Source organism: Hordeum vulgare, chromosome 3H (genome assembly GCF_904849725.1).
Source record: "Hordeum vulgare subsp. vulgare chromosome 3H, MorexV3_pseudomolecules_assembly, whole genome shotgun sequence".
Taxonomy (NCBI): Eukaryota; Viridiplantae; Streptophyta; class Magnoliopsida; order Poales; family Poaceae; genus Hordeum; species Hordeum vulgare.
This window is the reverse complement of record NC_058520.1, coordinates 551108230-551132066: the sequence shown is the minus strand read 5'-3', so window position 1 is coordinate 551132066 and position 23837 is coordinate 551108230. Positions and strand designations below refer to the sequence as shown.

Below are 23837 nucleotides of genomic sequence, written 5' to 3'. Positions count from 1 at the left end.
AGTTATAAGATGGATTATAGGTGATATGGCATGAGCTTACAGCCGGCAGCCGGATCTACTATTCTAGATGCTCTTATGCTGTCACGATCATCGTCGTTCCGAACATTCTTTTTAGGGAAGTTCTTTCCGACCTCTGTTGCGATTGCGTGTATCCACTGGCCGCCGCCCAATTAAGGCCCACTCAGAACTTCATTTCGGGCCTGACGGGCCAGAAAGTCGGAGGGCAGCACAAACCTAGCAGGCGTCCAGGTCCAAGTCCGAGCAGCACCGACCGAGCACCTTCTCAAACCCCTCAACCCTCGCCGCCGCCGCGCCGGCCGCTCAGCCCCCGCCGCCGACGCCATGGGCAAGTTCCGCAAGCTCGGGCGCCACGCCGCGCACCGCGTGTCCATGCTCAGGTATCTCGTGCTGATCTTCTCTCTCCGCTCGCCGCTGTGATGAATATGCGCTGCGTCGCCGTGCGGCTGATTTTCCTTCCGGATTCGTGTGCTTCGGCAGGACGATGGTGTCGCAGCTGGTGAAGCACGAGCGCATCGAGACCACCGTCGCCAAGGTACGTCTGTCGATTGCTTTGCCGTGGATGTTTGCCGCACCGGAATCTGGGTGGCTGATGTAGTGACCTTTTCTGGGTGGTTGGTGTTTCAGGCGAAGGAGGTGCGGCGCAAGGCGGATCAGATGGTGCAGCTCGGCAAAGATGTAAACTCAACGCCATATCCCTAGTGCCCAACGTTTTTTCACCTGAAAACATGTGATTTCCATTGTTCTATGGAGCTGTCTGTCTGCAACCATGGTGTAGTCAACTGCACACAAAGCTCAGAACTAGTTAATGAGTGGGAAAAGTAATTAATTGGTTCTGTTCAGCTGTATTAGCATTCGGTTCATTTGCAGTCACTTAGGATCGGACCTTATAACTTTCTGTTGTGTCATCATGAGGCTTACATGTCATTTTCAAGCAGAATGAAATGTTGTCTATTTTTTAGCATAGTGCCTATCAATCTTTCCCTGCTAAAAAATCGTTATATTGTAGAGCCAAAGAGCTGCTCTATACATCAGGAGTCCTAATTATCATATTTTTGTTGGTAAAACATAAGTTCCTGATGCTTTTGTATGTTCTGTTCTTGAAACTATCTCCTTCCATATGCGACTTCAAGCGTCTTGTTATCTACCCAAGATGTTGCGTTGATTTCGTAGTCTTATCTTCAGGTTTCAAATACTGAAACTCATGTGCTCTTGTTATCTGATCAAGATGTTTGCATTGATTTAGTTAACTACTACATCCAGGCTGAGTGGCTGACAATGCAGAACCTCATGTCGTATTGATAAATCATGTAGGGTACACTGGATGCAGCAAGACGTGCTTCTGCTTTTGTTCGTGGAGATGATGTTGTCCATAAGCTATTCACAGAGCTGGCCTACCGCTATAAGTATGTCTTTTTAGCTAGCCATGAATCAGCTTATCTAATACAACTGGAAATCTCTTTGATTCAGGGGCTGTTTGGATGGCAGCCCAAGGCCGCCCTTCCAAAATATTGGTCGTTGACCAGCTGGTTGGCGTGTGTTTGGTTCACAGCCAAGTTTTCGTATCTCAGCCAATTATTTGGTCATCCCGTGGGATTTTGCAGCAGCATGCGGGCGAGTTCCCGGCGGCAATTTCCTTCGCCAAAATTTTGGCACGCCTTCGCTTTGGCAGGGCTAGCTTGGGCACCATCCAAACAGCCCTTTACTTTTCGACCTTGCTAAGCTCCTGCATACTTAGGATTACTATTTTTCTCATAGCAAAGTAACCTTGCTAGACAATGGAGAGGTCTGTAGGAAGGGATATGTCGTAAATGTCCTCATATCTGTAGGAGCCATGTATTTTTGGAACAAAAAAACTAGAATATTGTTTATTTCGAAACAGATGATAATATCATTTTCAAGCTGAACCTACTGATTTTTTATTTTTTATATGTTTTATATCCTAGAGATCGAGCAGGCGGATATACAAGACTTTTGCGAACTAGGATACGAATAGGTGATGCTGCACCAATGGCATACATTGAGTAAGTTTCTTTGTTCATATATCCTAACATTTCCACAGCGTGATAATAGCTACTCTCTGTTACTCACCTTTTATTTCTGTTTGACTTTGCCTTTGTGTTTGCTTGATGTCGAAGGTCTGACTGGTTGAGAACAAAAATATTTTCATGGCATGCTTTGTTTTAATGAAATAAGGCGCTGCCAGGAATGTTTCCAAATCCATGGATCATCATCAACAACAACAACAATAAAGCTTTTACTCCCAAACAAGTTGGGATAGGCTAGAGCTGAAACCCATAAGGTCTTGCAACCAACTCATGGTTCCAAATCCATGAATAATCTTACATTACTATGCCCAGACAATGAAATGTAGATTTGAAGGCTATTAACTGATCAAGAGAGCTGGTTAGTTCCGTGATAGGTCTAGAGCTCTTAATGCCAAGTTAGTCCAATATTCTGCTGTGTTTTCGCAAATTTTTGCCAAGATTGATGGCGTTATACCAAAAAATTGATCCCTGGAATTTCCAGAAACCATAACTGGTTGCCTTCAGCTATTGCTCTTAGTTTTTGTAGATCGACGGGACTTTCCACCTTGCTTTTTCAGATGTTGTATCTAACATGCTCCCTGTGCAGGTTTGTTGACAGAGAGAACGAACTCCGAGAGGCCAAACCTGCAACGCCACCACCGCCTCAGCGGGTTCCACTTGATCCATGGGCCAAATCTCGTGCTAGCCAGCAATGGGCGGGACCGAAAGTTACCGTGAACCCCAAATCAGAAGGCTTATGAGAGCACCATCTGCACTATGTTTCTTACTGGTGAATGAGAGTATCCATTTTGTTTGTGTAACTCAGACCAAGCACGAGGCTTATCATGCAGGAGGATTTTTGCCAGCGTATAATTGTCAATAGAAATAATTCAACTTAGATCTGCTATCCCTCCAGCGTATGGGCAAGAAATGTCAGCGATGTGTTGGTTTTTTTTTATTGCCGATGTATAATGAAATGTTTGAAGAATCACCTGGCAAATTCGGGCCTGGATCTCATGCCTTTCGCGGCCTCCATGAAAAGTACGTATCTCGGTTAATTGCTTGCTAGTGGTGTGTGCGCGCGCGCGCGCGCCCCAACTGCAGCTAGTGGTGTGCTTTTGTTTGGGGTGCAAATGCCTTCTTTTCCCATACAAAATGGAGAATTTGCTGATCTGAAATCCATGTAGTACTATTGCAGTATTACTGTCATTTAACAGATCGCGTTGTACCCTTTTGATGCCTACTCCCTCCGTTCCTAAATATAAGTCTTTTAAGCAATTTCACTAGATGTCTACATACAAGTTAGAAAGAAAAAAAAGTGTCAATGATTCCATCCTATGAATCAAACGACCTACAAAGAAAAAAATCTGACCATCCAAATCTACTGAAATTTCTTTGAATCAAATAAGCGCTCGAGCTGGAGCAAGCTGAATCAAATAAGCCCCGCGTGCGGATCGGGCAACCACACCAAATCAAACGGCTGGAATGCATCAAATCAAACGGCTGTGAATGTGGTGGATTCTTGAAAATAATTCGTCGGTGAAGATTGCCGCACGTGCTTGTCGTTTCAAAATATGCCGTAACAAGCTCTACAATTTTCAAAATCAGTCCCTTCGTTTTACGCATCACTTGGACAAACACAAACCTAGTCCGGCCCTGCTATCTCAGCCCAAGGAGCTGCCTCGGCATCCTCAGCACCCCCGCGCAAATCTCCCTGCACAGCGAGCGAAGACGCACAGATCCTTCCTGCCGGCGACGGAAGTTCCAGAAATCGCATGGCGAGCTCCTCGGATCGGCGACAGGGCCGTCCCTGACCCAGCGCATCCCGCCCCGCCCCGCCCCGCAAGCCGCACGTAACCTGCTCGACGGAATGCGGTACCGGGACGTCGTCGCGGCGACGGCGGCCATCGGCGCGCTCGCCCGCGCCGGCCGGCACCGAGACGCCGTGTCCCTCTTCTCCCGCGTGCTCGCGGACGGCGTCCCGCGGCCGAACGAGTTCACCTTCGGCACCGTCCTCCGGTCGGCCACCGCGCTGCGCGACCCGCGCGCCGGCGCGCAGCTCCACGCCTGCGCCGCAAAGTTCGGCCTCCGCTCCGACGTCTTTGTGGGAAGCGCCCTCGTCGACCACTACGCCAAGATGGGCGCCATGAGGGAGGCCCAGGGCGCGCTCGGGGACACCCGCGAGCCCAACGTCGTCTCCTACACCGCGCTCATCGCCGGGTTCTTGAAGAACGGGATGCCCGAGAAGGCCCTCGGGCTGTTCCGGTGCATGCCGGAGAAGAACGTGGTTTCCTGGAACGCGATGATCGGCGGGTGCAGCCAGGCGGGGCTCAGCGAGGAGGCCGTCGGCCTGTTCCGGGAGATGTGTCGAGAGGGCGTCTGGCCGAACGAGTTCGCGTTTCCCTGCGTGCTCACCTCTGTTGCCAACACGGGGGCGCTCGGCGTCGCTCGAAGCGTCCATGCGTCGGCCATCAAGCACTTGGGCAAGCTCGACGTTTACATCGGCAATTCTCTCGTCATCTGCTATGCCAGGTGCGGTAGCTTGGAGGACAGTGTGCTGGTCTTTGCAAGCATGGAGCAGAAGAATGTGGTCTCCTGGAACGCTCTGATCTGTGGGTATGCGCAGAATGGGAGAGGGGAGGAAGCTTTGGCTGCCCACAAGAGGATGATAGCAACGGGCTTGAAGGCAAATAATGTCACCCTCCTAGGATTGCTGTTCGGTTGCAACCATGCCGGTCTGGTCGACGAGGGCTATTCGTTGTTCAAGACAGCCCAGAGGGAGCAACCCGACACATTGAAGCCGGAGCATTACGCTTGTGTTGTGGATCTCTTCTCTCGTGCCAAACGATTCGACGAAGCCAAGAGGTTTCTTGAGGACCTTCCATTTGAGCCAGGCCTTGGGTTCTGGAAGTCAATGATAGGAGGGTGCCTGATTCACTGGAACAAGGACCTCGCCGAGAGCGTCGCCAAGCGTATTCATGCACTTGACCCAGAGGACACTTCTTCATACATCCTTCTCTCTAATGTTTATTTTTCAGTTGGAAACTGGGAGAGTGCGTCAATGATCAGGAGACATATTAAGGAGAAGGGGCTCAAGAGGATCACTGGCTGCAGCTGGATTGATGTCCAGGACAAGGCCCATGTCTTCGTCAATGGAGACTCTAGACATCCTCAGAGTGATGAAATTTACAAGGTGCTCGAGGTTTGCCTGGATAATGATGAAGATGAGCATTGCCTTGCAGTATGATTGTGGAACAACACTCGACGGTAACTATGTGTTTCTTTGGTGACTGATGCAATGCGTACATGATAGCTAGACTGACTGGCCGAGAGTCAAATTAGTCATGTTCATCACTCATCAGGTTAAGTAGATATTGATAGACTTTAACTTGTGCGGTAGCAGGAGAGTATGAGTTTTGCCTGATAAGACCAACAACGAACAGCAACTGCAGAGTACCTGGAGATCAGAAGAAAGATGGCCAGAGATGGTTCATCTTCCAAGCAGAGGGTGGTGTTGCAAACTTGGAACCTTGGAAGACATGTAACTCAAAGCTTTCAGGGTGCTACTTGGTGTCAAGGTACCGAAGATATTTATTTATTTTAAATGTCAAGCTGTACAGGAATGTCCGACTATAGAACTAGGAATTCTGTGAGCAAACTACCATGTGTTAATGTGAATAAAATTCCCCTGATGCCTGGGGTGATCATGAGAAACTGACCCTGAAGACAATGATTTTTTGGCATAAGCCTTTTTCTGAAGAGGAAATCAAGGATGCTCTTTTTGGCATGGGTAGTAACCTAGCCCCTGGACCTGATAACATCCCTACGCAATTTGATCAATGCTGCTGGGATCTACTTGTTGTTGGGATATAGTTAAGCATGAGATATTTGATATTTTCTCTGCCTTTTTATAATGGTACTTTTGATGTTGAGAGACTTAACTATGGTATACTAACGTTGATTCCTAAGCTCAAAGGAGCTAAAAAATCAACATTTCGCCCCATCTGTTTGCTCAGGTGTTCCTATAAATTGATCACAGAAGTCCTTGACAACAAAGTGGCATTGTTTGTTGACAAACTCATATGTCGCCATCAGAAATACTTTTATTAAAAACAGAAACACCATGGATTGTGTGCTTTCCATGCATCCATGCATGAGATCCTTCATCATACCCAGGCAAGAAAAAAGTGAAAGAATATGCCGATCTGCCAAATATTTGGGGGTCCCTGTTAATTTTACTGCACTTAGAAATGCTGATTGTGAATTTGTGGTAACCAAATATTTGAAAAGATGTGACTCCTGGATAGGAAATGCGGCCTCCTCAGGTGGCAGGCTGATTCTTCTTAACTCCCCTTATCCAGTATTGCCTAACTGGCTAACTAAATGGCAATGTCCCTATTGTCCAAAACTTGCATTGAAAAGCTTGATAAGCACAGGAGAAGGTTCTTTTGGCACAGAGGGAAGCGGAAAAAACGCTGTCACCTGGTCAAGTGGTCCAGAGTTTGTCGATCTAAGAGTAAAGGAGGTCTGGGGGTAAAAGACCTTCGGAAACAAAATATCATTCTCCTTGTTAAGTGGTGGTGGAAGCTTGAGAATGAGAAGGGGCTGTGACACGATATTATTTACGCCAAATATCTGAAAAAATGCTCAATAGCCAATGTGAAGGGAAAAAAATAATGACTCTCCTATTTGGAAATCTATCCTCAAAGTCAAATATTTATATATGGCTGGTAGAAAAGTGGTGATTAACTCTGTAGTATTGCTAGATTGTGGAAAGATCCACTGGGCGACAACCTACCCCTTTGTGACAAATTTCCTCTTCTCTTCAGCATGTGTAACCTACCTGATGATACTGTGGCTCAATGTTGATCGGTTCCGATAAACAATCTTCTTAGACATAGACTGAATCCTGATCTTAACAATCAGTGAATGAGATTATAGATTCTCTTGACAAACTGAACCTATCAAATTAACCTGACCGTATTATTTGGACTTTGGTTGCTAAGAAGATCTTTACTACTAAGCCTATGTATGAGTATTTGGAAAATAATTTAGCTGGATGTGGCTACAGATGGATCTGGAGGCTCAGAAAATCCAAATATTTCTTTGGCAGCTTTTCCAGGACGCTGTCCTTACTAGAGATGTGATGAAACGAAAAAATTGGGCTGGTAATCCTAAATGTTCTTTTTGTTGTGAAAGAGAGGCATCACAGCATCTTCTCTTCTTGTGCCCTGTTGCCAGAGTTGCTTGCCGTACCATGGGGTCGGTCTTCGGTACTGATCTTTGCCCTAACAACATTTGGCAATTTTTCTCATGGAGTTACTTGTGTTCTTTCCTGAGGAGAAAAATAATGCTGTTTGGTTGACTGCAGTTTGCTGGGCGGTTTGCAAGTGTCTTAAATCGTGCCACCTTTGAGTTCAAACATCCAAAGACTCCTTTTGAAGTTGATTTTGCGGCCTGTGTTTCATTGTCGTCATGGACAGGTTTACAGAAGATGGAGAAACCAAGGCACATTGGAGGGTGGAGCGATGATGCTGAAGGAAAATGCCACGAACATGATGAGGATCTGTGTGGCTGCACAGAAAAGACATAGAGATGAAATGATGCTGATCAAATTGGACACCTTCCTGTGTCCTGAAGCTCTTCTATTCTGTGGCTGCATTTCGCCGTTATGTCTGTAGTCTGCATGTATATACTTATACTGTGCTCATGCGTGAGCGGTGTTTGAAACTTGTGTTTAGGGTAGCCTTTGCTGGTGCCACCGGGTTTTCGCCCCGTGGCAGATGCCTCGACTGTGAGCATTTGCAGTCGGTTTTCCGAAGTGGTGCTTTGAACTTGCTTCTTTCTTCTCCAATCTCCTGAAACTTTCTCAGATTGGCTTTTATATTTACGTTATGCTTATAATGGAAAAGGGATTAGCCCGGTTCAGAAAAATGTGCTAGTGCGGATAAGGAAATAGTTCGTGCCAAACTCATTGCAGAGTAGCCCATTAACCAGGTGATAACGTTTTCTACCCTTCCCTCTGTGCCAAAAAATACACCGATCTGTAGCACTAGCTTAGACATTTTAGCACTGAGTTGGATTGTGTGAACAACTACTAGAAATACGGCTGGCCTTTTGAATTCTTAGAATGAGTTGAAACTTGCAAGTTGCAATGAGATCTTGCCCCTGAAACAAAAGAACAGTAAATAAGTGACCATATCTGCTCAAATAAAATATTTCCATCCATACAACACCATCCGTAGCCTGTACACCTCCCTTCCTCAGTTGGCAGCAAATCATCTCATCACAAGAATTGAACAGAAAACCAAGCATATGCAGCTAATTGCTAGAATTAAATCAAGGCCTACATAAACGGTGTATTCAACGAAATCTTCAAAGGCAGAAGCACAAGGTTCAGAACAAAAATTACTCTAGCAGATAGCAGAGTTAAATTCAAACAACTGGCATCTTCAGAACTGAGACTTCCTAGAACACGGCGGTTGCTGATTGGTTTCAAGCTGTCGATGGTTTTATTTTTCATACTGTTGGACTAGAGAACAATGTGTTAACAGGGATGGGAAAATAAAAAAATTGCTCAAACAAAACTCATTGCAGTGCAGCACATTAAGCTACTGTGGCAATAAAAAATATCATCCATGTTCCTCTGGAAGTAGACATTTTAGCACTGGGTTGGATTATGTGTAGAATCACTAGAATACGGCTGGCTTTCTGGATTTTAGAATGAGTAAACTGTGTTAAAGCTCGGACATGAGATCTTGCCCCTGAAAACAAATTCATTATGAAGTTACCCAATCTGATCAAATAAAAACTTTCCATCCTTCATCATTACGTCTCCTGTCATCTGATCAAAATAATTCAACAGGAAAAATACGCATGTACAGCATGACGCTGGATTTAAACCAAGACATCCGTCCATGCAGAATTCAACAAAATCGTCAAAGAAGAAGCACAAGGTTCAGAACAAACAAACAGCTGACATCTTCAGAAGTGAAGAAAGGCACGTTTGAAACTAACTAGAATATAGCTGGCGTTCTAAAATTCTTTAGAATGTGTTAAAAGCTTGCAATGAAATGTTGCCCTGAAAACAAAATTCAGTAACTACTTACCAAATCTGATCAGATAAAAACTTCCATCGGTACAGCAATGTGTATTCGGTACATCTCCTGACTTCAGTTGGCAGCCAATCATCTAATCAAAAGAATTTGTACAGCATGCCGATAGAATTGGATCAAGACCTACCTCTGACAGTTTTACTGAATTTTGTTTTCAGCGGCAATGTTTCATTGCGAGCCAAACAACAAATCAGATGAAATAATGAAGACCTACGCCAACAATTTACTCATCCGTGGATGAACAGGGAGATGCAGAAGCCTCAGCCCAAGAAAAATGCTTGAGCACATCACAAGATTTATAAGAATTAGAACCGACATCATCATAAAACTGAAGCAGAACACGATTGAAACAACCACTGGATGATTCATCGATTCAGAAAATCCGACTCATTTTACACTGTTTGTATAGGGGAACCAAACCCCCTTTGATTGTTGACGCACGAACAAACGGGACCAAACTAACAAGAGGCTCGGCGGCGGCACGCAATCTAAGAGGAGGTGAACTTGGTGACGGCCTTTGTGCCCTCGGAGACGGCGTGCTTGGCGAGCTCGCCGGGGAGGACGAGGCGGACGGCGGTCTGGATCTCCCGGGAGGTGATGGTGGGCTTCTTGTTGTAGCGCGCGAGCTTGGCCGACTCGCCGGCGAGCTTCTCGAAGATGTCGTTGATGAAGGAGTTCATGATGGACATGGCCTTGGAGGAGATGCCGATGTCGGGGTGGACCTGCTTGAGCACCTTGAAGATGTAGATCTTGTACGTCTCCACGCTCTTCTTGGCCTTCTTCTTCTTCTTGTCGGCGCCGCCGTCCTTGCCGGGCACGCGCTTCTCGGCCTTGGGCTTCTTCTCCGCCTCCACAGGCTTCTTCTCCGCCGCGGGCTTCTTCTCGGCCTTGGGCGCCATGGCTGTTTCGGCGGGGAGCAGGAGGCGAGAGATGGGTTTGGGGGGAGGACTGTGGGCTTGTTGTGGTTGGGGTTTGAGGCGTGTGTTTCGGTGGACGGGGCGCTGGGAATATATAGGGATGCGCGGAGGGGCGTGACTGGTGGAGACGGTTAGGGTCAGGATCGGTGACGTGGCTGAGTCCGGGGTCGTTGGATTTGATGGACGGACGGATTTGGACGCGGTGACGGGGTGGATCCGCGCGGGGAGGCGTGACCTCGCTGTTGGGCGGTGGGTTTAGGCGGCCAGTAGAAATTTGGGAAGCGAAGCGCGAGCGGGAAGGTCTGTTTTGGGCGCTCCGTGATGGATTGGAGTGAGTGCGACCATGTCATAATTTGGATTTGCTCGGGATTATTTTAGGGTATATATATATGTTTGATGCGTAAGAGCAATGATAAGATAGAGTCAGTAGGATGTGAGGATTAAAATAATATATTTTTTGTTGAGTTGGATGAGCGAGAAGAGGAGATGGAATGAAAGCGGACTCTTCGTGAAGAGCTAGCTATATCACATGCTCCTACGTGTTTTGTGAGAATGAAATGGGCCATATATGATAAAAATAGTATCTTTTTATAGCTAACTATTTTACAAGCTAGATATAAGATAGCTTATGACCAGCAGTTGGCTATACTATTAACCATGCTCTAAGCATATAAAGCGGGACCCCTTAAATGTTCGATCATGTCATCGGTCACAAAAAATTGACCTAGACACGTCTCTCAAACCGGCATCAAACGTCTGGGCTGACCGACATCCCATTTCTAGCCCAAATACGAGGGGATATGGGGGACCTCGGGCGTGTCCGGGCACGCCGTCACGTCGACCTGACAGCTTGGCCCCACGCGGAGTCACCGGAAATCCCGACGGTCCGACGGGAGCCTCGACCGTCCGCACGGTGTGAATATCGTGTGGCGCCACTCCGGCTCCCCACCAGAAGTCACGGTCGGCTATTTAATCCGGCCGACACACCTAACCCTAGCTCATCCGCCTCCTGCTTCTCTCCGCCTCCTGCTTCTCTCCGCCGCCGCCCGAGCCCGTCCGCCTCCTCTCGCAGTTCCTTCTCCGTCAGGATGGTCCGACGGCTCATCACCATATACGTGCACCTCACTCCGGAGCGGCACCTTCAAATCGAGGCGGAGATTCAGGCTCACCGCGCCACCCGCATCGCCGCACCTCCCTCCGGACTCGCTGAAGACGAAGAAGGAGGAGGACGAGCAGCAACAACAACATGAGGAAGAGGAGGAGGAGGCTTCCTGTTTGAGCATGGCGGAGACGGACGCGAAGTTCGCCGTCGCCTAGTCGGAGGAGATGGCGGAGCACCACGCCATCCTCGATTCCACCCGGGATGGGGACGAGGTATAGGCCAATCGTCGGCTCATCCGGGAGAGGCACGCGGAGGCCGACGCCCTCTTCGATGAGATGGATGCGGAGATTGAGGCGGAAGAGGCTGTAGCGGAGCAGCCGGATGCGTCGGAGGGGGCGGAGCTGCGGCAAGCGGCCATTTACATTGGAATGAATCTAACACCCATACAGTTCTGGTGTTGATCATGCTTCGCTCGTGGAAGAGGTTTAGTCAGTGGGTGTGCAACATTCAGATCCGCATGCACTTTGCAAATATTTGCGTCCTCTCCTTCGACGTAGTCGTGAATGAGGTTGAAGCATCGTTTGATGTGTCTGGTCTTCTTGTGAAACCTTGGTTCCTTTGCTAGAGCAATGGCACCAGTGTTGTCACAGAACAGAGTTATTGGATTTAGTGCACTCGGCACAACTCCAAGATTCTACTCCGCTTCACATGTAGAATCTGCTACGACGCTTTGCTTGGAACTGCATCAGCTTACCGCACCCCCATTAAGAATAAATACGTATCCGATTTGAGACTTAGAGTCATCCGGATCAGTGTCAAAGCTTGTATCGACGTAACCCTTTACGACGAGCTCTTCATCACCTCCATAAACGAGAAACATTTCCTTAGTCCTTTTCAGGTACTTCAGAATATTCTTGACCGCCGTCCAGTGATCCACTCCTGGATTAATTTGAAACCTTCCTGACATACTTATGGCCAGGCTGACGTCCGGTCTTGTGCACAGCATTGCATACACGATAGACCCTGTGGCTAAAGCATAGGGGACGGTACTCATCTTTTCTCTATCTTCCGCGGTTACTAGACAGTGAGTCTTACTCAACTTTATACCTTGTAACACTGGCAAGAACCCCTTCTTGGACTGCTTCATTTTGAACTTCTTCAAAACTTTATCAAGGTATGTGCTTTGTGAAAGTCCTATTAGGCGCCTCGATCTATCCCTATAGATCTTAATGCCTAATATGTAAGCAACTTTTCCTAGGTATTTCATTGAAAAACATTTGTTCAAGTAATCCTTTACGCTCTCTAAAAACTCCACATTGTTTCCAATCAAGAATATGTCATCCACATATAATATTAGAAACGCTACAGATCTCCCACTCACTTTCTTGTAAATACAAAATTCTCCAACAACTTGTATAAACCCAAATGCTTTGATCACCTCATCAAAGTGTTTTTTCCAATTCCGAGATGCTTGCACGAGTCCGTAAATGGATCGCTGGAGCTTGCATACTTTGTTAGCATTCTTCGGATCGACAAAACATTCGGGTTGCATCATACACAACTTTTTCTTAAGAAAAACATTAAGGAACGCCATTTTGACATCCATCTGCGAGATTTCATGATCGAAAAGTGTAGCTATTGCTAACATGATTCGAACGGACTTAAGCATCGCTACGGGTGAGAACGTCTCATCGTAGTCAACTCCTTGAACTTGTGAAAAACCCTTTGCCACAAGTCGAGCTTTATAAACGGTCGCATTACCGTCTACGTTCGTCTTCTTCTTAAAGATCCATCTGTTCTGAATAGCCTTGCGACCTTCAGGCAATACTTCCAAAGTCCACACTTTGTTTTCATACATAGATCCTATCTCTGACTTCATGGCCTCTAACCATTTGTTGGAATCCGGGCCCACCATTGCTTGTTCATATTTCGCATGTTCATCGTTGTCTAACAACATGATAGATAAGACAGGATTCCCGTACCACTCAGGAGCAGTACGTGATCTTGTCGACCTGCGAGGTCCGACAGCAAATTGATCCGAAGCTTCATGATCATCATTATTAGCTTACTCCTCAATCGGTGTTGCCTCGACATAGATTTCTCTCTGCCCCGCGCCACCATCGAGAGGGAGCAGAGGTTCCACAACCTCATCAAGTTCTATCTTCCTCCCACTCAATTCTTTCGATAGAAACTCCTTCTCAAGAAAAGCTTCGTTCTTAACAACAAACACTTTGCCCTTGGGTATGAGATAGAAGGTGTACCCAACTGTCTCTTTTGGGTAACCTATGAAGACGCATTTTTCCGCTTTCGGTTTCAGCTTTCCAGGCTGAAGCTTTTTGACATGAGCATCGCATCCTCAAACTTTAAGAAACGACAACCTTGGCCTCTTGCCATGCCATAGCTCATATGGTGTCGTCTCAACGGATTTTGATGGGTGCCCTATTTAAAGTGAATGCAGGTGTCTCTAATGCATAACCACAAAAAAGATAACGACAAATCAGTAAGAAACATCATAGATCGCACCATATCTAACAAAGTACGACTACGACGTTCGGACACACCATTACGCTATGGTGTTCCAGGCGGTGTCAACTGTGAAACGATTCCACATTGTCTTAAGTGAGCACCAAACTCGAAACTCAGATATTCACCCCCTCGTTCAGATCGTATGAACTTGATCTTCTTGTTACGATGATTTTCAACTTCACTCTGAAATTGCTTGAACTTTTCAAACGTTTCAGACTTGTGTTTCATCAAGTAGATATATCCACACCTACTCAAATCATCAGTGAAGGTGAGAAAATAACGATATCCGTCGCGTGCCTCCACACCCATTGGACCGCATACATCAGTATGCATGATCTCCAACAAGTCAGTTGCACACTCCATTGTTCTGGAGAACGGAGTCTTAGTCATCTTGCCCATGAGGCATGGTTCGCACGTGTGAAGTGATTCGAAATCAAGTGACTCCAAAAGCCCATCAGCATGGAGTTTCTTCATGCGCTTTACACCAATATGACCTAAGCGGCAGTGCCGCAAAAAGGTGGCGCTATCATTGTTAACTCTACATATTTTGGTCTCAATGTTATGTATATGTGTGTCATCACAATCAAGATTCAATATGAACAAACCCCTCACATTGGGTGCATGACCATAAAAGATATTACTCATAAAAATAGAACAACCATTATTCTGTGACTTAAATGAGTAACCGTCTCACAATAAACAAGATCCACATATAATGTTCATGCTTAACGCATGCACTAAATAACAATTATTTAAGTTCATAACTAATCCTGATGGTAACTGAAGTGAGACTTTGCCGATGGCAATTGCATGAACCTTGGAACCATTTCCCACGCGCATCGTCACTTCATCCTTCGCAAGCCTTCGTTTATTCCGCAGTTCCTACTTCGAGTTGCAAATATGAGCAACAGAACCGGTATCAAATACCCAGGCACTACTATGAGAGTTGGTTAGGTACACATCAATAACATGTATATCACATATACCTGGTTTGGCGTTGGCCGCCTTCTTGATACGTCCATTTTGCATCATGCTTTCATGTTGTTATTTATTGCTTTATGGGTTGTTATTACACTTCATGGTACAATACTTATGCCTTTTCTCTCTTAATTTGCAAGGTTTACATGAAGAGGTAGAATGCCGGCAACTGGAATTCTGGCCTGAAAAAGGAGCAAGTTTGAGATACCTATTATGCGCAACTCCAAAAGCCGTGAAAATCAACGAGGATTTATTTTGGAATTTATAAAAAATACTGGGCTGAAGAAGTACCAGAGGGGAGCCAGCAGGAGGCCACAAGCCTGCTAGGCGCGACCTCCCCCCTCGCCGTGCCTAGGGGGCTTGTGAGCTTCCTGTTGGACCAGTGGCCCCCCTCCTTTGCTATAAGGAGGGTTTCGTTCTGGAAAAAAAATCAAAAGGAGGCTTTCGGGAGGAATCGCCGCCGCCACGAGGCGGAACTTGAGCAGTACCAATCTAGAGCTCCGACAGGGTCGTCCTGCCGGGGAAACTTCCCTCCCGGAGGGGGTAATCGTCGCCATCGTCATCACCAACACTCCTCTCATCGAACGGGAATCATCACCACCAACGTCTTCATCAGCACCATCTCATCTCCAAACCCTAGTTCATCTCTTGTAACCAATCTCCGTCTCACGACTCCGATTGGTACTTGTAAGGTTGCTAGTACTGTTAATTACTCTTTGTAGCTGATGCTAGTTAGATTACTTGGTGGAAGATTATATGTTCAGATCCTTGATGCTACCCATTACCACTCTGGTCATGAACATGATTATGCTTTGTGAGTAGTCACTTTTGTTCCTGAGGACATGGGATAAGTCATGCTATAAGTAGTCATGTGAATTTGGTATTCGTTCGATATTTTGATGCGTTGTATGTTGTTTTTCCGCTAGTGGTGTTATGTGAACGTCTACTACATAACACTTAACCATTATTTGTGCCTAGAGGAAGTCATTGGGAAGTAGTAAGTAGATGATGGGTTGCTAGAGTGACAGAAGCTTAAACCCTAGTTTATGTGTTGATTCGTAAGGGGCTGATTTGGATCCACTAGTTCAATGCTATGGTTAGACTTTGTCTTAATTCTTCTTTCGTAGTTGTGCATGCTTGCGAGAGGGGTTAATCATAAGTGGGATCCTTGTCCAAGTAAGGGCAGTACCCAAGCACCGGTCTACCCACATATCAAACTATCAAAGTACCGAATGCGAATCATATGAACATGATGAAAACTAGCTTGACAGAATCTCCCATGTGTCCTCGGGAGCGCTTTAGCTCCTCTAAGAGTTTGCCCAGGCTTGTCCCTTGCTACAAAAGGGATTGGGCCACTTTGTTGCACCGTTGTTACTATTGTTACTTGCTACGAATTATCTTGTCACGCAACTACTTGTTACTGATAATTTCAGTACTTGTAGAGATTACCTTGCTGAAAACCACTTGTCAGATCCTTCTGCTCCTTGTTGGGTTCGACACTCTTACTTATCGAAAGGACTACGATAGATCCCCTATACTTGTGGGTCATCAAGACTCTTTTCTGGCGCCGTTGCTGGGGAGTGAAGCGCCTTTGGTAAGTGGAATTTGGTAAGGAAACATTTATATAGTGTGCTGAAATTTATTGTCACTTGTCACTATGGAAACTAATCCTTTGAGGAGCTTGTTCGGGGTATATTCACCTCGAACGGAAGCACAAGGAGTTTCTCCTCAACCTTCTGCACCTACTGAAAATATTTGCTATGAATTTCCTTCGGGGATGCTTGAGAAAATGCTGGCTAATCCTTTTACAGGAGACGGAACATCACATCCCGACTTGCATCTAATCTATGTAGATGAAGTTTGTGGTTTATTTAAGCTTGCAGGTTTGCCCGAGGATGAGGTCAAGAAGAAGGTCTTTCCCTTATCTTTGAGGGATAAAGCATTGACATGGTATAGGCTATGTGATGATACTGGATCATGGAACTACAACCGGTTGAAATTGGAATTTCATCAAAAGTTTTATCCTATGCATCTAGTACATCGTGATCGGAATTATATTTATAATTTTTGGCCTCGTGACAGAGAAAGCATCGCTCAAGCTTGGGGGAGGCTTAAATCAATGTTATATGCATGCCCCAACCATGAGCTCTCGAGAGAAATTATCATTCAAAACTTCTATGCTCGGCTTTCTCATGATGATCGCACCATGCTTGACACTTCTTGTACCGGTTCTTTTATGAAGAGAGATATTGACTTCAAATTGAATTTATTGGAAAGAATTAAACGCAACTCTGAAGATTGAGAGTTTGATGAAGGTAAAGAGTCGGGTATGAATTTCAAGTTTGATTGCGTGAAATCCTTTGTCGAAACAAATACTTTTTGTGATTTTAGCGCTAAATATGGACTTGACTCTGAGATAGTAGCTTCATTGTGTGAATCATTTGCTGCTCATATTGATCTCCCTAAAGAGAAGTGGTTTAAATATCATCCTCCCTTAGAAGTCAACGTAGTTAAACCCAATCCAGTTGAAGAGAAAGTCATTGCTTATAATGATCCTATTGTTCCTAGTGCTTACATTGAGAAACCACCTTTCCTTGTTAGGATAAAGGATCATTCTAAAGCTTCAAATATGATACATAGGGGCTACATTAGAACACCTACACCCCCTGAGGAAATTAGAGTTGAACCTAGCATTGCTATTATCAAAGATCTCCTGTCCGACAATGTTGAGGGACATGATATTCACTTATGTGAAGATGCTTCTAGAATAGCTAAACCTCATGCTAGAGACAAACATAGGCCGATTGTTGGCACACTTGTTGTTTCTGTTAAGATAGGAGATCATTTTTATCATGGTCTATGTGACGTGGGTGCTAGTGTTAGTGCAATACCTAAATCCTTATATGATGAAATTAAAGACGAGATTGCACTGGTCGAGATGGAACCTATTGATGTCACTATTCAGCTTACCAATAGAGAAACTATCTGCCCTGTGGGAATTGTTAGACATGTTGAAGTCTTGTGTGGTAAAACGAAGTATCCTGTTGATTTCCTCGTTCTTGCTACCACACAAGATAGCTTTTGTCCCATCATATTTGGCAGACCTTTTCTTAATACTGCAATGCTCATATTGACAGTGAGAAGCAAACTGTCACTGTTGGCTTTGAAGGTGTGTCACATGAGTTCAATTTCTCCAAGTTTGGTAGACAACCTCATGAAAAAGAGTTGCCTAGTAAGGTTGAAATTATTTCTCTAGCTTCTATCGTTGTGCCTCCTACTGATCCTTTAGAGAAATACTTGCTTGATCATGAAAATGATATGCATATGGATGAAAGGGATGAGATAGATAGAGTTACCTTTGAACAATATCCCATCCTTAAGAATAACTTGCGTGTTGAACTGCTTGGAGATCCACCCCCACCAAAGGGTGATCCTACGTTCGAGCTCAAATAGTTGCGTGATACTCTTAAGTATGCTTATCTCGATGAAAAAGAGATATATCATGTTATAATTAGTGCTAGCCTCTCAAAGCATGAAGAAAAGAAGTTCCTAAAAACTCTGAGGAAGCACCATGCTGCTATTGGATATACTCTTGATGATCTTAAGGGCATTAGTCCCACTCTATGCGAGCACAAGATTGAAACCGATACTGATTCCAAACCAGTTGCCGATCATCAACGGAGATTAAATCCTAAGATGAAAGAGGTAGTAAGAAAAGAAATACTAAAGCTCCTCGAAGCAGGTATTATCTATCCTGTTGCTCATAGTGATTGGGTGAGTCCGGTGCATTGCGTCACTAAGAAGGGAGGTATTACCGTTGTCCCTAATGATAAGGATGAATTGATCCCACAGAGGATTAATACTGGCTATAGGATGGTGATCGATTTTAGGAAATTGAATAAAGCCACTAGGAAAGATCATCACCCTTTGCCTTTTATCGACCAAATGCTAGAAAGACTGTCTAAACACACACACTTTTGCTTTCTAGATGGTTATTTTGGTTTCTCCCAAATACCTATTGCACAATATCATCAGGAGAAAACCACTTTCACCTGCCCTTTCGGTACCTTTGCTTACAGACGCATGCCTTTTGGCTTATGTAATGCACCTGCCACCTTTCAAAGATGTATGATGGCTATATTCTCTGACTTTTGTGAAAAGATTGTTGAGGTTTTCATGGATGACTTCTCCGTTTAAGGGTCTTCTTTTGATGATTGCCTCAGCAACCTTGATCGAGTCTTGCAGAGATGTAAAGATACCAATCTTGTCTTGAATTGGGAAAAGTGGAACTTTATGGTTAATGAAGGCATCGTCTTAGGACATAAAATTTCTGAAAGAGGTATTGAAGTCGATAAGGCTAAGGTTGATGCAATCGAGAAAATGCCATGCCCTACACATATCAGAGGTACAAGAAGTTTCCTTGGTCATGCTGGTTTCTATAGAAGGTTCATTAAGGACTTCTCTAGGATTTCTAGGCCTCTTACCAATATCTTGCAAAAGGATATTCCTTTTGTTTTTGACGATGATTGTGAGGAAGCCTTCGAAATACTTAAAATGCCTTGATAACTGTGCCTGTTGTTCAACCACCTGATTGGAACTTACCTTTTGAAATCATGTGTGATGCTAGTGATTATGCTGTTGGTGCTGTTCTAGGACAAAGAGTTGATAAGAAGTTGAATGTTATTCACTATGCTAGTAAAACTCTAGAGAGTGCCCAAAGAAACTATGCTACTACTAAAAAGGAATTTTTAGCAGTCGTGTTTGTTGGAATTATGCCCTAGAGGCAATAATAAATATAGTTATTATTATAATTCCTGTATCAAGATAATCGTTTATTATCCATGCTATAATTGTATTGAATGAAGACTTATTTACATGTGTGGATACATAGACAAAACACTGTCCCTAGCAAGCCTCTAGTTGGCTAGCCAGTTGATCAAAGATAGTCAGTGTCTTCTGATTATAAACAAGGTGTTGTTGCTTGATAACTAGATCACGTCATTAGGAGAATCACGTGATGGACTAGACCCAAACTAATAGACGTAGCATGTTGATCGTGTCATTTTGTTGCTACTGTTTTTTGCGTGTCAAGTATTTGTTCCTATGACCATGAGATCATATAACTCACTGACACCGGAGGAATACTTTGTGTGTATCAAATGTCGCAACGTAACTGGGTGACTATAAAGATGCTCTACAGGTATCTCCGAAGGTGTTCGTTGAGTTAGCATGGATCGAGACTGGGATTTGTCACTCCGTGTGACGGAGAGGTATCTCGGGGCCCACTCGGTAATACAACATCACACACAAGCCTTGCAAGCAATGTGACTTAGTGTAAGTTGCGGGATCTTGTATTACGGAATGAGTAAAGAGACTTGCCGGTAAACGAGATTGAAATAGGTATGCGGATACTGACGATCGAATCTCGGGCAAGTAACATACCGAAGGACAAAGGGAATGACATACGGGATTATATGAATCCTTGGCACTGAGGTTCAAACAATAAGATCTTTGTAGAATATGTAGGATCCAATATGGGCATCCAGGTCCCGCTATTGGATATTGACCGAGGAGTCTCTCGGGTCATGTCTACATAGTTCTCGAACCCGCAGGGTCTGCACACTTAAGGTTCGACGTTGTTTTATGCGTATTTGAGTTATATGGTTGGTTACCGAATGTTGTTCGGAGTCCCGGATGAGATCACGGACGTCACGAGGGTTTCCGGAATGGTCCGGAAACGAAGATTGATATATAGGATGACCTCATTTGATTACCGGAAGGTTTTCGGAGTTACCGGGAATGTACCGGGAATGACGAATGGGTTCCGGGTGTTCACCGGGGGGGGGGGGGCAACCCACCCCGGGGAAGCCCATAGGCCTTGGGGGTGGCGCACCAGCCCTTAGTGGGCTGGTGGGACAGCCCAAGAAGGCCCTATGCGCCATAGGAAGAAAATCAAAGAGAAAAAAAAGAGGAGGTGGGAAAAGGGGGAAGGACTCCTCCTTCCAAACCTAGTTGGACTCGGTTTGGAAGGGGAGGGTTGCCCCCCTTGGCTCGGACGAAGTCCTTGGGGGTCCTTGGACCCCAAGGCAAGGCCCCCCCTCTTCCCCCTACATATACGGAGGTTTTAGGGCTGATTTGAGACAACTTTGCCACGGCAGCCCGACCACATATCTCCACGGTTTTACCTCTAGATCGCGTTTCTGCGGAGCTCGGGCGGAGCCCTGCTGAGATTAGATCACCACCAACCTTCGGAGCGCCGTCACGCTGCCGGAGAACTCATCTACCTCTCCGTCTCTCTTGCTGGATCAAGAAGGCCGGGATCATCGTCGAGCTGTACGTGTGTTGAACGCAGAGGTGCCGTCCGGTCGGCACTAGATCGTGGGACTGATCGAGGGACGGTTCGTGGGGCGGATCGAGGGACGTGAGGATGTTCCACTACGTCAACCGCGTTCACTAACGCTTCTGCTGTGCAGTCTACAAGGGTACGTAGATCGAACATCCCCTCTCGTAGATGGACATCACCATGATAGGTTTTCGTGCGCGTAGGAATTTTTTTGTTTCCCATGCGACGTTCCCCAACAGTGGCATCATGAGCTAGGTTCATGCGTAGATGTCTTCTCGAGTAGAACACAAAAGTTTTTGTGGGCGGTGATGTGCGTTTTGCTGCCCTCCTTAGTCTTTTCTTGATTCCGCGGTATTGTTGGATTGAAGCGGCTTGGACCGACATTACTCGTACGCTTACGAGAGACTGGTTTCATCGCTACGAGTAACCCCGTTGCTCAAAGATGACTGGCAAGTGTTAGTTTCTCCAACTTTAGTTGAATCGAATTTGACCGAGGAGGTCCTTGGATGAGGTTCATAGCAACTCATATATCTCCGTTGTGGTGTTTGCGTAAGTAAGATGCGATCCTACTAGATACCCATGGTCACCACGTAAAACATGCAACAACAAAATTAGAGGACGTCTAACTTGTTTTTGCAGGGTATGCTTGTGATGTGATATGGCCAACGATGTGATGTGATATATTGGATGTATGAGATGATCATGTTGTAATAGATAATATCGACTTGCACGTCGATGGTACGGCAACCGGCAGGAGCCATAGGGTTGTCTTTATACTAACGTTTGTGCTTGTAGATGCGTTTACTATTTTGCTAGGATGTAGCTTTAGTAGTAATAGCATGAGTAGCACGACAACCCCGATGGCGACACGTTGATGGAGATCATGGTGTGGCGCCGGTGACAAGAAGATCGTGCCGGTGCTTTGGTGACGGAGATCAAGGAGCACGTGATGATGGCCATATCATGTCACTTATGAATTGCATGTGATGTTAATCCTTTTATGCACCTTATTTTGCTTAGAACGACGGTAGCATTATGAGGTGATCTCTCACTAAAATTTCAAGACGAAATTGTGTTCTCCCCGGCTGTGCACCGTTGCTACAGTTCGTCGTTTCGAGACACCACGTGATGATCGGGTGTGATAGACTCAACGTTCACATACAACGGGTGCAAAACAGTTGCGCACGCGGAACACTCGGGTTAAGCTTGACGAGCCTAGCATGTGCAGACATGGCCTCGGAACACATGAGACCGAAAGGTCGATCATGAATCATATAAATGATATGATTAGCATAGGGATGCTTACCACTGAAACTATACTCAACTCACGTGATGATCGGACTTGAGCTAGTGTAAGTGGATCATGAACCACTCAAATGACTAGAGAGATGTACTTTTTGAGTGGGAGTTTAGCGAGTAATTTGATTAAGTTAAACTCTAATTATCTTGAACATAGTCTAAGTCCACTTTGAATATATTTGTGTTGTAGATCATGGCTCGCGCGACAGTCACCCTGAATTTTAATACGTTCCTAGAGAAAGCTAAGTTGAAAGATGATGGAAGCAACTTTGTAGACTGGGCTCGTAATCTTAAGCTAATCTTACAAGCTGGGAAGAAGGATTATGTCCTTAATGCTGCGCTAGGAGATGAACCACCCGCTACGGCTGACCAGGATGTTAAGAATGCTTGGTTAGCACGTAAGGAGGACTACTCAGTAGTTCAATGTAAAGTCTTGTATGGCTTAGAACCGGGACTTCAACATCGCTTTGAGCGTCATGGAGCATTTGAGATGTTCCAGGAGTTGAAGTTTATCTTTCAGAAGAACGCCCGGATCGAGAGGTATGAGACCTTCGATAAATTCTATGCTTGCAAGATGGAGGAGAACTCGTTTGTGAGTGAACATGTGCTCAAAATGTCTGGGTACTCAAACCGTCTAGCTGAGCTGGGGATTGAACTCCCGCAAGAGGCTATCACTGACATAATCCTTCAATCACTACCGCCAAGCTATAAAGGCTTTGTGTTGAACTACAACACGCAAGGGATGAACAAGTCACCCGGCGAGTTGTTTGCGATGCTGAAAGTCGCAGAGTCTGAACTCCGTAAAGAACATCAAGTGTTGATGGTGAATAAGACCACTAGTTTCAAGAGAAACGGCAAAGGCAAGAAGGGTAATTCAAAGAAGAGCGGCAAGCCTGTTGCCAATCCGACGAAGAAACCCAAAGCTGGACCTAAGCCTGAAACAGAGTGTTACTATTGCAAGGGTATGGGTCACTGGAAGCGCAATTGTCCCAAGTATCTGGCTGATAAGAAGGCGGCCAAAGAAAAATCAGGTATATTTGATATACATGTTATTGATGTGTACTTAACCGGCTCTCGTAGTAGTGCCTGGGTATTCGATACCGGTTCTGTTGCTCATATTTGCAACTCTAAACAGGAACTGCGGAATAGACGAAGGCTGGCGAAAGATGAAGTGACGATGCGCGTAGGAAATGGTTCCAAGGTTGATGCAATCGCCGTCGGCACAATTTCACTTCAGTTACCATCAGGATTATTTATGAACTTGAATCATTGTTATTTAGTGCCTGCGTTGAGCATGAACATTATATCTGGATCTTGTTTATTGCGAGACGGTTACTCTTTTAAGTCAGAGAATAATGGTTGTTCTGTTTCTATGAGTAACATCTTTTATGGTCATGCACCCAATGTGAGAGGATTGTTCATATTGAATCTTGATAGTGATACACACATACATAACATTGAGACCAAAAGAGTTAGAGTTAACAATGATAGTGCCATATTTTTGTGGCACTG

General features: G+C 45.2%; 3 protein-coding genes across 6 annotated transcripts; 2 read left to right on the top strand and 1 right to left on the bottom strand.

The window, feature by feature from the left end:
• Positions 1-209: 209 nt before the first annotated feature.
• Positions 210-2943, top strand: LOC123444940 (50S ribosomal protein L17-like). The gene is made up of 6 exons (XM_045121830.1): positions 210-398; positions 499-553; positions 646-696; positions 1333-1424; positions 1965-2042; positions 2653-2943. The coding sequence occupies exons 1-6, from the start codon at positions 343-345 to the stop codon at positions 2804-2806; spliced, it is 486 nt and encodes a 161-aa protein (XP_044977765.1). The 5' UTR covers positions 210-342; the 3' UTR covers positions 2807-2943.
• Positions 2944-3639: 696 nt separating this feature from the next.
• On the top strand, positions 3640-9618 carry LOC123444938 (pentatricopeptide repeat-containing protein At5g42450, mitochondrial). 4 transcript variants are annotated; one of them, XR_006631048.1, is made up of 3 exons: positions 3641-5312; positions 5449-5623; positions 7529-9618. XR_006631048.1 is itself a non-coding variant. In XM_045121828.1 (2 exons), exon 1 carries the CDS (start codon positions 3916-3918, stop codon positions 5290-5292), a length of 1377 nt encoding a protein of 458 aa, XP_044977763.1. In that variant the 5' UTR covers positions 3640-3915; the 3' UTR covers positions 5293-5312; positions 5446-5986. The 4 variants fall into 4 exon arrangements, 2 of the variants coding, with proteins under 2 accessions (XP_044977763.1, XP_044977762.1); XM_045121828.1 differs by lacking the exon at positions 7529-9618 and having other exon boundaries at positions 3640-5312; positions 5446-5986; XM_045121827.1 differs by lacking the exon at positions 7529-9618 and having other exon boundaries at positions 5449-5986.
• LOC123444939 (histone H2B.5) lies at positions 9505-10142 on the bottom strand. The gene has a single exon (XM_045121829.1). The coding sequence runs from the start codon at positions 10057-10059 to the stop codon at positions 9649-9651; it is 411 nt and encodes a 136-aa protein (XP_044977764.1). The 5' UTR covers positions 10060-10142; the 3' UTR covers positions 9505-9648.
• Positions 10143-23837: the final 13695 nt, after the last annotated feature.